This window comes from Hyposmocoma kahamanoa, unplaced genomic scaffold (assembly GCF_003589595.1).
Source record: "Hyposmocoma kahamanoa isolate Upper Pololo Valley unplaced genomic scaffold, ASM358959v1 65, whole genome shotgun sequence".
Lineage (NCBI taxonomy): Eukaryota > Metazoa > Arthropoda > Insecta > Lepidoptera > Cosmopterigidae > Hyposmocoma > Hyposmocoma kahamanoa.
In genome coordinates this window covers 13953619-13968374 of record NW_020653853.1, presented here as the reverse complement: position 1 = coordinate 13968374, position 14756 = coordinate 13953619, and the positions used below count along the sequence as shown (strand labels likewise).

General features: G+C 32.2%; 1 protein-coding gene across 1 annotated transcript; it reads right to left on the bottom strand.

Annotated features, from left to right (window-relative positions):
• Nucleotides 1-13593: 13593 nt before the first annotated feature.
• Nucleotides 13594-14756, bottom strand: LOC113231447 (pre-mRNA-splicing factor Syf2). The gene has a single exon (XM_026465769.1). The coding sequence runs from the start codon at nucleotides 14725-14727 to the stop codon at nucleotides 14014-14016; it is 714 nt and encodes a 237-aa protein (XP_026321554.1). The 5' UTR covers nucleotides 14728-14756; the 3' UTR covers nucleotides 13594-14013.

The following is a 14756-nucleotide window of genomic DNA, read 5'->3' as shown; positions in this document are numbered from 1 at the left end:
CATTTCACCATGTTGACGAATTGTTGACGGAGGCATTTGACATTGAATTCGTATTTAAACGTATATATATGTATTTAAACATTTTAAACCAATGTAATTTGATTAATTGTATCTCTTCATTTTTGCTATTATTATTATTATTATTTTGTTCTTATTTTTTTTCTAATAATATATTTTTAAATAACTACATCTTAATAATGTGCATTTGTTATCTTTCGCATTAAAACTTGTCGTCACCGAAATATTTTCTTTTAATATTTAAAAAAAAATCCGCAGTATTTACCGTTATATGAAGTATGTAAAAAAATCGCAAATAATTATATATAATATAAATAAATATAAATATATATAATATAAATATTACGGTTTTCCTTGCAGTTCCAGAAATATAATGATTTTTCATATCAGCTCTATACAATTTTTTTTTTTTTTTTATTAATAAATCAGTTTTCATGTCAAACTAACTCGCTTGATAAATTTGAGCATAGTAATAGAGAACCGAATCTATTTCCAGCAAAAAAAAGACACTGAAAAACGTCCCTAAGTCTATGAAAGCCGAATTTCAACCCACTGTGTGGCGGTCAAAAGGATGATAGATAAATAGTAACAAAAATTATTTAATAAATCCTTTTATTAACAAATGAACATAACATTTCAGAGCAAGTTGATCAAGGCAACTTCTACAGCAACATCTACACGGGGCAGCAGTCCACATGGCAGTGTCATATGTGCACATTTCGAAACCATCCATTGCTGAACAAGTGTGAAGAGTGTGACATGCCAAGGATATTAGTAGGTACGTCCCCTGCTAGGACTCACGATTCGGGTTTCGGATCTTTCCGCGACCGCAACAGGAAAATCACCCAAGAGTCCAAGCAACAAAGTTCAGCAGTTACAAATGACTATGATGAATTAAACACAAGCATTAAAGAGATGTGTACTGTACGTTATCAAAGTTAAACTGCTAAATGTACTAAATTCCTTGCAGTGCTTTATATATACTTTTGAAAGTGTGTAAAAGTGTTTGTGAAGTGTTTTTTGACGCTACAGACTTATTCGTGACTTAATCATAGCATGAGAGCATGCAACCTAAATAACATTTTTTGGAAGATAATTCCATTTTGTATAGTTTTAACTGTGTATATTTATTATAATTAGTTTGTATATCATGGAAAAGATTCTGGAATTTTCTTCGTATTACCATTGTTGAGTGTTGTTTGAATGTAGTGAATAATGTTCAAATAACTACTTGCATGAGTGTTTGTATTTGGTGCTGAATTAACCATGTTTTTATTTGTATATATATATTTAATTACGAACGAAGTTATCCAGAAGCCGCATAATTTATACATTCGTTAGCTATCATTACTAAACTCGCGAGCTATAAAATCGAGGCGCTAACAGAATGAGATTAAATGCAAAGTTGAACTGCAAGAAAAACTTGACCGATTATGGAAGTATTAATTTAAATTGTTACTGTAAAGAATTTATAAATAAAACTATAAATAAGTTTTTCTTCATTGAAAGCATAATAAAATTTTAAGAAAAAGAATTTAAAAAAATTACTAAGTTTAATTAGCTACTATATTTTACTGCTCGTGAGTTTATTTCAACTGATAAGTTTATCTATATTTAGTTCACAGAGCTAAAAAAGCCCAAGGCTATTGTTGGCAAATACCCATAAACAAATTTTCAAATTCGCAGAACTGGATTGTCGCACTGCTTATCAGAGCCTTATTTATGTATACATTAGATAACTATCATTTAAATCCAAACTTAATTAGTTAGGTGGTTAAAGAAATTATTATTGTTAGTTATTGGGTATTTATTGTTTTGTTAGGCTGACGTCACATCACTTGTTGACTTGTCATTTGTTCGAGACTTGATCTCATAAAAGACTATCGCGCCTTGCCAAAAAAAACTACTTTATTTATTGTCACTTGAAAAATCTAGCAGTAAAATTCTTAAATCTTTGCTCAAAAGTTTCCTTGCTCAGTTTTTGAATGATCTTAATATCGTTGATTCATATCAGTACATTGCATAGTTTTCAAATTACAAGCTTTTATCTAATATTGTGAACGAGTTACTGAAGTGATGCTATATACACATCTGATAATATAATCTCAGTACAGAGTACTAAAAAAACCAACTTCAAAAGTACGTGTGACGATGTAATTCACATCTATTTGCCAAGTTTTTTTGAAATCGGTTATCGGAAAGTGCGCAAACCCAGATTCATCCCCTAGTTCGCCACTATACGGAACTTGACACAGGAGATAATAAAAATCGGTTCTCACTACTCAAAGTACATTGAGAGAGAAAAACGCCTTGAATTAGAGAATAGCAAAATCAGCCATTAAAATAATTGCTCCTTTTAATAAAATTTAGGCGCTATTTATAAAAATTAATCTTCATGCGTGAAGTGAACAGCCACTCTTAGAGGTGGATGATTTTCTTCAAAATTAAATGCGACCCTCTGGGTCTGGGTACCCTCTTTCCCACAAAAAAAGAATCATGAAAATCGGTGCACAAATACCTGAGTAATCGCGTAACACACGTACAAAAAAAACATACAGTCGAATTGAGAACCTCCTCCTTTTTTGAAGTCGGTTAAAAATAGAAAGTAATACCAGCAGCTACCTTCTATAAAAATTTGTAATGCATAAAGATATTTTGAATTATGTACTTTTAACTCCTGAAATTTCCATGAGTCCCATAAATTGTTGCAAAAATATATTTATTGCCAATATCAGCAGGCTGGCCGCAAGGCGAAAGAAAGATTATTATAGTCCATTTCACATAGCATGGGTACGGTAACGTTTAAGATTTGAAGTTTCTAGAGATTGAAATGAAAAAAATCGATATATCTTGTCGAAATAATATGTAACAAAGAGAGAAGAGAAAAAAATCTGAGTGTTCGATCTTTGTATTAATAATTATAACAAACTAGTGGAGTAAGTTCACATAAAACTAATTGAATATCAATTCAATAAAATTTAAATACAATGAATAGCGACATCTCTAACCGGGGCTGGTAGCTGTAAAGGTATCTTCTAACTGGATGACCAAATATCATAGATTTCTCATAGATGACGCTCCGGCTAAAAAATCGAACGCGACGCAAACAAATAGAAAAATTCGTGAAGTCCGCTGGTTCGTTCCGTGGCTTAGTTGGTATAGTGTCTGCCACGGTATGCTAGAAGACGTTGGTTCGAATCCGGCCGGATCGAAGGATTTTTTTCTGAGTAGAGTTCGATCTTTGTATTAATAACTATAACAAATTGAAATTCTATTTTGAGACAATAAATTTAAGAACAAATAATATACAAAATAAAAAGGATTCAATTATTATGTTACAAAGCACTAAAAAACTACAAAATAAATAAAAAATCAACAACAACCTAACAATAAAACATAAAATCAACGGCATAAAATCAACAACAAAAATTTGAATAATTATTCCAAAAACGTTACACAAAGCACAAAACAAGAGAAATCGATCCGCATACAAGATGTATGCACTCGTATTGACGCGAAATACATAATAACCGATTCGATTAATCGGCAAACCGAATATTTCAATCTCTATGGATAAATATTCCATTTTACGCGTCAAGTAGTTGGGATAGTTTATTCAGGGACAGTCGCGAGATTACTGAAAAATAGTGTACATGCAATGTAAAAATTTGAAATGTCACAGTACCCATCCTATATGAAATGGACTATAGCATCCATCTTTTCCGACTCAGTGTTGTCATTTAAACCACTATTTTTACTATTTATCTGACAAAAGTTTGAAAGATAATTGAGAGTAATAGCGCAAAACTGGTGTAACCCACATTCATTTTTTTTCTACAATATTATTTTAAATTGTACTAATTTACATTTAAATTTTTTACACTTGAAAATAACATCCGAACATAAAATAATTATGTACATAATATAAAAACGCAGAACGTGGGTTATAGCACTTTTGCGCTAAGCTAGCCTCAATTAGCAGAGACAGTGGTTTGATATGACAACACTGTCAATAGTTCACATTTATATGTCACTACAATACTTTTTTTAATATTTAATCATTACATACATATAGGTAGGTACACGTAATTCATCGAATTTTTCTGTGATAGGCATAGCTTGTCAATTCTTAGAAATCACTTTATCTACATAAGTATCATAACCTATCATGCGTTACTGAACTGATAAAATCATTTACAAAACTCACACAAGTTCTGCTCGGCAGGGAAATCACAAGTTTATACAAGGTGTATAAATATCCATGACTGAACTTATTTGGTCAGATGTAAAAGTTTAATGGAATTGCTTTTTCCCTACTTTTTACACTTTAATTGTATTGTTTTTCTGATGGAGGACTTTTTTTGTAGGCTTCTTTCTTGTCATAAAACTCTTTTATTTAAATAAACCTATGTTACTTCATTGTCAACCAAATATGGTTTTGACTGACTACACATAAATGTCCTGGTAGTATGGCATAAATAAAACAGATGATTGTAATTCAGTGCCTCCAGTGAAAAAGGGAATAACTCAAAATCGACACTTTTCAGGAGAGGAAAAAAACTATTCTTTTATTGATTGATCACACTTATTATTAGTACTTTTTATGATTTCTAGCTTTAGGTATACATCTAAGCTTTCGTTTAATGGGTATTGGTTAAACATTCAGTCCATATTTTCCATATATTTTTTTAGTTTTTTTCGAGTTGCGTCCTTGTTTATGAATGCTGGACGGTAATAACACGACTTATGTTAACAAACTTGAAGACATAATTCGACTTATTCCCTTAACTGCGACTGTTCTATAGCTATAACAGTACTTATGGTAGTAACCATATTGGTAAAAGACATAAGATCGTTAAAAGAATAAAACGACAAGTTTTCTGTTGCAAACTATTAACCAATAGCAACATGGTATAGTCGCAGGTATGACCAATCCTGTGCAGTGGAACAAACGGAATGCTCAGTTATACCATTATGTACACTTCCACAATGTACATAGTCGCTTTTAGTCCTATTTTTTTTTCCTAGTCATTATGAAACAATGCGAAAAGTGTCTTTATGTAAAAATATATCTGTACTTAGTCGTTAAATTTGCATGTATTTTTTGAGTTAAGACTACTTGTACCTTTAGACTCGTACAAAATGCCCGATAACTAAAATTATGCCTTATAAAAACAGTGAGTCATGTGCAATAAGTAAGACGACGTTAGAAGACTTCTAGAGAGATGTTATGTAATCGATCACGCTGAAGCCGATTGTGCAATAAAAACAAAAGGGCCTAACTCGTCTTATTCCGTTTTTCACTGAAGGCACCGAATTTTAAGGTTACAGTTTCGCTTTACAAAATAAGAAATTTCTTATAGTATTCATTTGTTATTGATACCGTAAGACCTAAGTATTGGGTGGTAGGAAAATTATTTCCTGTTAATAACGTTAGTGTCGCGTAGTCTAACGTAGAAGCGTTCTCACACGGATAGTCGGCTAACTATTTTGGCATGGTGAATATTGTCGAAATATTTGGTGAAACTGCTTCCACCTTCCACTAAGATTTCACAAATATGTAGGTGTGTTATATACGAAAACCAAAGTTCCAATATTTTCCCATTCAAAATTAGTTAAGAATGTATAAAACTTGTGATCTCTACGCCTTGCTACATTAAAGGCCTTAATTTGTGATCACAAAACTTTAGAATAAGGTTTTAGATTGTTGATTGCCACGTTTTTATTGCGCACAAATTTAGAGTGCTTAGAAATACAAGCATATAATTACTTGGTGATACAAAAAGTGGTGTGTAGTTGTGAGTAACTGCAGAGATTGTATTTGACTACATCACAAAATAATATATTATTTATTTGTATACGTATGACGTCGTAAACGAAGTCTGCTTCTCAACTTTCAGTTTTTACTTTATGAAAAAACCTCATAAAAATATATTCATCTGTTCCCTAAACTTGAGTCCAATATTGTACAACAGCCTTTAGTAAAATTGGTTCATATTGATGAGTTGATCTATCTCGATTAACCGAGAGATTTTTTAATTATCATCATCAGTTTTTACGCATTCACAGCTGCACATAAGCCTCCCTAATTAACTCCCGGACATGTGCCGCCCGCATCCAGCCTCTGCCCGCCACCATTCTCAGATCTTCCGTCCATCTTGCCGCAGGGCGTCCTGCACCACGTCTGTCGTGGCGTGATCGCCTCTCTAGAACAAGTGTACTCCATCGGCCATCATCGGCGCTCCTGACATGTTCGGCCCACTACCACTTAAGCTTACTTTTTTTAAATTAACGCCCTACAACTCGTGTATGTTGCCCTACCATTCTCAATTTTTTGAAGATTGATGTCATCAACATCGACAGAACGGTGTTTCTAATTCAAAAGCCTCTCGCAAAGACTAATGAAGCGGTAACAATGCGTAAGGTAGCCCAGGTTTTCTAAATCGCACGATAACATATGCAATAAATGCCTTATACATCCCACTGCTACCAATAGATCTAGTATGGTTAAAAATAGCGGGTTTTTGTAGTTAGTTTTTTCACAAACCGATTTTTAGTTTAAGTATTAGTTTTGAGTTTAAATTAACTGTTACACAAACTACTTAATAACGGTACTATTCCAATAAGTAAGCAGTCACAACCCAAAAATTAATAAATAAACATTGTTTTGAGTTGTAAACACGAGAAAAACATGAGATCGCGAGTTACCATGCCAGGCATTTTGAACTAATTTATGAATGAAAAAGCAGTGTTGCCAACTACACTAAAGCAAATATCACTAAACAGAAGGTCCATTTAATTGGCGAACTTTATGATCACAGTACAGGCAAAAGACTCCTGAATGCTAAGAATAATATTAAATGTTAAAGAATTAAACCTAATTAAATACGCGCCAAAAAAAAAACAAATCTTTTGTCGCTAAATAGAAATAAATGACGCTTTTGATGTTAAAATGTCATATAAAGGAACAAAGTCGCTTAGTTGGCAACTCTGTACAGAGATGCGCGTGGCGGCGTATGCGCCGGATATCGTTAAAGATTAAATATCAAATGTTAATTTTAAAAAGACAATTATGGTACAATGACAATTAAGAAATAGGTTTCGCAGTAATCGTCTTGTCTGGTATAAGTACCATGAGCAATTCAAAAGTAAAAGCAAGTTAAATGCAGGTCGTTTAAGGAATTGTAATAAATAACAATGTGATAATCGATACTCAAAAATAAGAAAACGAACCGTAGAGGTGTTCAGCTCCAAGAACCGATTTATTTATTTTTACATTACATTTATTAAAATTTCAACTGCTCAGCACAAGTTAACAGGAAAATTAGTTTTAAATGTTGATCTCTCATTAAAATGAACTCTTCGTTTTAAAGTTAGTGAATTCTTGAAGTGTAAATTAAAAGTATTTCCAAATGCATTGAAAAATAGACTAGTACAAAAAAACGATTTCGATTATGCTACCAAAAATGGTACCTATCAAGTGTGCATCTCTAAGCGGTGATAAGTCACGTGATTGGGGATTCGCTCTGGACCTTTTGGAGCGAAAAGTTTCGTTTTTATTTTGACTGTCAATTATTTTGTGAAATCTAGTTTAAAGTGGAACAGGATAGTGCTATTGTGCCTTAATCGAAGATTAAAACGGAAATTATACGAATCTCGAACTAGAATACCCGTATCGGTCCGTTTTAAGGAATCCCGAGTCAATCCAAGCACGCCGCCTCAAATTGCCTATCCTCTTTGTGCCTTAATTTATTATTTTACGTTAGGGCCGGATTAAAGGTTACGAGACTTGTAATTTGAGTACTTGACGCATGTTGTAGAACATGTTTACTTAATTTGGTTATGTTTATTTAAGTTAGTCTTATCTTATGACGCAGACAATATGAGTTGAACTCCAGACAGGGTCATTAAGAACACTTTACTTTTCTTAAGTTGTAAGTAGTTTATGACTACGCATAGTTTAGAAACAACATTTTCAACAAGACTTTTCAAGCAAATCTTTATCATTGAATAACTCGGAAACTAATACACTTAGAGCAAAAAGACCTTCAGTACAATTAAGTACATATTTAAGACTCTTCACAGTTTTCGGCTTTGTCGGTCGTTTTGTTCCACCCTGTATAACAAAGTTTCAAAACTAATCGTAAATCGGGAATTCCGGGCGTTCAAATCCACTAATTTCCAATTTGTCGCAGTTGTGCGTTATCGCTACTGATGACTACTGACTTTGTCTCTGTGGCCGAAAGGTTACCGTGCCGGACTGTCACGCGGTCTCAGGATCGATTCCCGGGCCGGGAGTAATATTTGTCGTCTACATTTATTTCTCTCGTGAGTTTGGGTGTAATTTGTGGTTATCTATGTGTGTGTCCATGGCACTCGCGACACAGGGTTTCCCTAGTGCGGGGCTATGTTGAGTGTGTGCGTTATTAATATATTATAACATCGTAAAAAATAAAAAACACCACTCATACCAAGTCATATCGAATAAGGAAGTCAAAACATGTATTAACGCGAAATCAGCCTGAGTCAGTCAGAAAAAAGCTTTATATACATGCAATAAAAGCATATCACTTCCGCTTGTAATGCGACTCGCAACATCTTTTACGCTCTTTGTCTTTCTTCTTCTCTGCTTAAGTCTGATAAGGTATCTCCTTAAGCAATTTATTTGGGGTAATTGAAATTTGTTTTTTGATCTCTATAATCGAGGCTAAATTCTTGGTTTTGCCTGTCTAAACGTAATAGATGACAATATACCGTATCTAAGTAAACTTTTTGTATCACCCTGTATGTTTTCGAATACCCGAAAAACTATTTTGTAAATTGACAACTTAAAAGTTTTAGAATTTCATATTGCAATTTACATACTTTTACATTTACATAATTTCGTACCATTTGGACAGTGTACTTATTATAGGCGTAAATAAATTATGTGATCAATCACTTAATTGAATTTATTGTATATATCAGAGAAATAAAATGTTTATTAGAAAAAAATATGTTTATTATTTTGTTTGTACGAGTAGAAGAGTAATTACTGACTAGTAAATACATGTTTTTATTATTTTTAAACATACCGGAAAACTTTTTTATCTCACTATAGAATTTTAAAGATTGTTTATACTGTTTAGAAATAAATTAGTACAATCTTTGTTTTTGACGAAATTAATATAATAGTCCTAAGATAACTTTTGCTATTCAATTTTGTACTCAAGGTAAGTAAATGTTTTCTCCTAATAACTAAACCTTTTCAAATTGTGAATTGAATGCGGTGTTTTTTTTTTTATTAATTTTAATTTTTCATCTTATTTACTTGCTCGGCATACTGTTTAAAATTTTGTACAGTCGCAAAGTCCATCTATTACACAGGTAGACAGAAGCATCTTAACAATGCTCATTTGCCTATATAATTTTTATATAAAATCCAATGTTCAACCTATTATTTTTTGTACAGTTCGGGCGCCAGATGGAATTACAGTTCGCCTAGTGCCTGGTAGACGAAGTAAGTATATCAACATCATCCACTAAACTGCATCGGGTGGAAAGAGACTTTAGACCGAAAAATCAGACTATGTTATTGGACACAGTATTAAGTAACATGTGCCATACGACGGGTACTACCTTAACTCTTTGTTCGTCATGACATTTGTGTACCTTATCCGCTGTACATCGTACACGTTATTGGCACGGTTGACGGACCGCCATGAAGTGTCCATTTTAACTAGTCATCGCTAATATAACTGATTACAAAATGAGCTCCAAAACAAACAACCTTAAAACACAGGACGATTATGTGCATTTAGTATTAATTGGCAATGAATTGGTATATAACAAATAATAAAATTCAAAATTTTCATTTCAGAAATTGTTCGATCGTGGGTTTTATGAGGCAGTACCACCATGTCTCTTTGATAGACGTAGATTTAATTCTATCTTAAGTGCAGTAGTACAAAATATAGTAAACAAGCTGTGATATTCGCATTTGGTAATTGAAGTCTGATTTTTAATAGTCGAACAAAGTTTTTTTTTTCATTTATCACATTCCAAAAACTGTTTACTTATGATTTTTTTGGTTATTTTTTCTTTACCTATTCTCAGTGAGTGCTCTGTCGTGCCAAATGCGAATAACTGAACGTTATTTACATTAACACTGCTGCACTTAGGTGGATAGGTAAGATTTAAATATATGAAATATGCATGTACTTCTACACAACTATGACTCAATCAGATCACCCTAAAACTGATAACATAAACAATTTATTATTAATAAAAATATTTGTGATACGAAATGGAACTAAGTTACCATTACTACGCTCTTTCATGGAGCAATTTCAAAATGTAATTAAACTTTAAATATCTTCCCTATTTCATATTATTTTATTGCGACAAGCTCTTAACAGGGTGTATTAACTGAACTTACGGAATTTTATATAAGTCCACATGTAGTACTTGAGTACTTTCGATTTATATTGCCACAATTTTATTGTCATTGTCTGTTTTCAATCACATTGTAAATACACTGTACATGGAAGTTCTTTGTTATCTGGTCATCCAAATTGAGTTGCTGAATTTAATATTTTAAACAAGGGCAAATATTAGAATAATTACAAATCCTACTTAAAATACAATCAGTAAATATTTATTATACATATACATACAGCTTCTTTATTTGGTTTATTTATATACACAAGTATTTATGACAATAAATATTTTTATCAACTCATAATATACAAAGCTTTTTGTGCATGAGTTTATACTGAATAGAAATACCTAGATGGAGATTTACTTTTATATTTGATAATACATTCATATCATCATTACAAGCAATTTAGGATCAAAATCATTACACTATTTCATTATAGCTAAGTACTTTTGTACAAGTTGTGGGACAATTTATGAAGTAGTAAACTACTATCTACTTCTAGGGCCATTGTACTTAGTTTTATCGTTAGTTCACAACATTTCATTTATGTAACTATCTAAAAGTGTTTTTTTTTTAAACGGACTATACTATGAAGTTATAAAGCAGTCAAAAATGAAACAATCCTGTGATTTCTAGTCGAAGCTCCGAACTTCAATGTTATTGTGTTTTATTATTAATAAATTTATTATTAATAATATTTTAAGCATTTTTCGCTATATAAAATTATAGGAATAATTATTGTGCTCACATTATATACCTACTAATTGAATACATAATTATATATTCATTACTATACTGTACATGAAAATGTGTCCCTAGATAAATATAAAAAGGTAAACATTTTGAAATTTAGTACAGGTAGGTACATACATTCTATTCACATGATGCATATAGTCTAAAAGTTTAGGTTTATTACAGTTATCTGAATATTTAAACGAGAAAATTAAAGACGCAACATTTATTAGTATAGTTAATATTAAAGAATCCATGTTAGGCTACATAACAATAAATAGTTGTACGTTGGTACGAACTACGCCATACCCTACCAGAATGAACAGGTCTTGTTAAACCGTATTTTGCTATGGCTACAAATAACACCGTGTACTAGCTTACGCAGGAAATGTGTAACAGTCGCTGTGGTCATGCGTATATACACATATGTAGCTGTAACGTCCATGCATAATTAACAATAACGTGATTTTATACCAAGATACTTTGTGCCTAAAAATCAATGTTTGTTTTATGTTTATATTCATACATTGAGATCCCGTTAGAACTATAAATTATAGGCTAGGACAAATACATAAATTAAGTTTTATCACATCACAACACAAGATGTGACTATCAGTAATTTTCTTTCGTATAAATATTGCTTACTTATATTTTTTTGTCTCTGAAATCTTAATTATTGGTTAAGAGATCGTTGTGCGTGATATTAAAAGTTGATAAGGCACTTATTGCAGCGACTGCACAGCTGGCATACTCTGGACTGGAGTAAATATGCAGATTCCATAATTGATTATGCAATGTTTTTTTTAATGTAATTTATATTAGGTTTATCAATTCGTGGATATCTACTATTCTTGCGGTAATATCTTAACAACCTTAAAACAACTGTACATAGCATTAATAGAAATTGAAAGAAGCTATGCCAGCAATTTATAGAAAATATAGGATTTTTTGTCGCAACGTGATTCACGCATGACTGTTGAGGAAATTGAAAATGTTACATGCATAATGGTGCAGGCACCAGAACAGTAGTGTTATAATTTAGATCTTTTAGTGCCTAACAGTGTACTGTACATTCAACAGCACATCAAGCTTACACTTTCGTTCGAGTGCAACTATCATTATTATTATATTATTTCACTGTAGCTTGATGTGTAGCTGACAGCGTCAGGGAGTCTACTCTCAAACAAGCAATACTTGACCAAATTAAAAGACGCGTGATGCGAATGAAGCTTCATACTGGATACTTGTCTTTTAAGTTTGTCGAATATTACTTATTTGACAGTAATTGTTTCGGACGGAGGTTGAGAGTAGCCCCCCTGTACCCACATTGTTTAGTCTGTACAAAGTAGACTAAATAAATTTACACTCCCCAACACATAATTCGAGCCACTTTGAATTTTTATTCTTGAAGGGCTAGAACGCCGATTACAAAACAATTTTGTATTCTAAAAAATATTGGTATCATCAAAGAAAAAGTTTTCTCCGGTTATATAGATTCAAATTTTCAACAAGGAATAGAAATACGTGTTTCAAAATTGCATAATAATTTTTGATCAATTAAATATTGTTAAGTTTAGGGCATTTAATACTGTAAATGCAAGGTGGCTCAAATTCAGGTTGGAGAGAGTATTTATGCAGTGACATATCTATGTATGATAAGTTACTGTTACGTTTACAACTACTTCGGCAGTACCTCCATCAAAAAAATTTTATTACAGAAAGAAAATTTAACTAAGCAAAAAAAATTTAATATTATAAATCAACTCTATGTTTCCTTCCATTTCTGTGCTAAGTATATTTAATTACTTTGTGGGTAAACAAATATATCTAATTCAATCTCAAAAATTATTATTTGCATAGATTGTGCATTATGTTTATAAAACATTATTAGGTGCTTTACTTTGTAGTTTCTTATGTAGGTACTATTTTTCTTTAATCGGCACATTTTATCGAAATAAACTTGTTATGGAAACTTGTTTATTCATGTTTTTATTTCCCTTCTCATAAAAGTATTTTATAAACGCAAATACCAAACTCAAATCTCGAAAATCATTATTTGCAAAGATTCTACATTATGTGTTAACTAATGTTTATAAAACATTATTAGGTGCTTTACTTTATAGTTTCTCGTGTACTATTTTTCTTTAATCGGCACATTTTATTGAAATAAACTTGTTATGGAAACTTGTTTATTCATTTGCTTTTATTTCCTCTCTCATAAAAGTATTTTATAAATGCTCACAAAAATATATTATAAAATAAAAGTGTAATAAAACCTGGCATAAAATAAACTTTTATAATGTTCATAATCCTCATGTAACTAAAACTATGTTTTCATGCTAATCATCAAATTTTCTTTTTTTATTGATCTTCACAACACAGTTTGTTATGAAAGAACACAACAAAGAAGTCGCCATTTGGAACGGTTTATGATTTTTCTTTATCTGAACTAAGGAGTGACTAATTTTTAAATATAGCGACTAATGCAGACTAATTCACAACTTTTTCTCTGTGCAATCAGTTCTAAATTAGGGACTATGGTTGTCGAGATAAAAAATGGTGCCACTGGAATTAGTTTATTTCAGCATAGCCAGTAAATAATGTGTTATAAATCCAAAACGGCATAACAATTTAATCTAGTTTTTCAAGACTAGAACTGACCAAGTCACGATTTTTTTAGCGCAATTAGTTCTAAGGGGCACTTTGAAGAATAGGTGAGCATGTTTGAAAGCAATTTATTTAAGGATATGCTATTAAGGTACATTTTATTAATTTAACTAACTTGCAATGGAAGAATTATTTACATAAGACACAATATATTCTGGCAATAACAAATGAAGATTCTAAATAGCAGTACCACGCTCTAAATTCTGTTTAATTTCAGCTGTATGCTCTCCATAGAACCGTTCCAACTTCTTGTTAAATTTAGCATTCCTTTCATTAATGTAGTCAATATCAGCATCATCATTATGAGTGCGTCTTCTTGAGTACTTGGCCCGTTTAGCAATCTGCCCTTCAATGTCATCCACCATACGGTCTATAGCATCTTTCCTGTCCACATGCATACCATGAATAATAACGTTCGGCCCACCATAGAACGCGTCTCCATACTTTTCCTTTTGTTTTTGGTATTGTTCCATATCAGCTGCAGGCATATTCTTTACAAGTCTGTTATACTGCCTTATTGTGGCCTGTTCGTATGTGGAAAAACCTTGGTCTGGATTCTTTTTTTTCTTTTTGCGTTCCAATCTCTCCGCTTCGATAGCTGATATGTTGAGAAGCTTCACTCTGTCATAATTTTTACCTTCCTTTTCTACCTCTTCCCGTTTCTGCTGATCTTCTAATAACCACTCTGCCTGCCGCCGTTTGGCCTCATAGTTCGCTGGAAGCTTGTTCCTCGCCTCTTCGGCTACAACTTCTTGGTGATTGTGCGTTCTGGCCTCGTTTCTAGCCGAATGCAAGGAACGCAATCTTTTCATGCGTTCTGCTTGCTTTTCGGCAAAAGACATGTCTTTTGAGGATGATGTTGATGGAGCTTTGACGTCTGTTGTACTCATTTTATAATAGCAAATCGTTAAAGAACTAT

Bases quoted from the DNA above. Each gene is read 5' to 3' on its own strand.
- LOC113231447 (XM_026465769.1), bottom strand. From the start codon at position 14,727: ATGAGTACAACAGACGTCAAAGCTCCATCAACATCATCCTCAAAAGAC.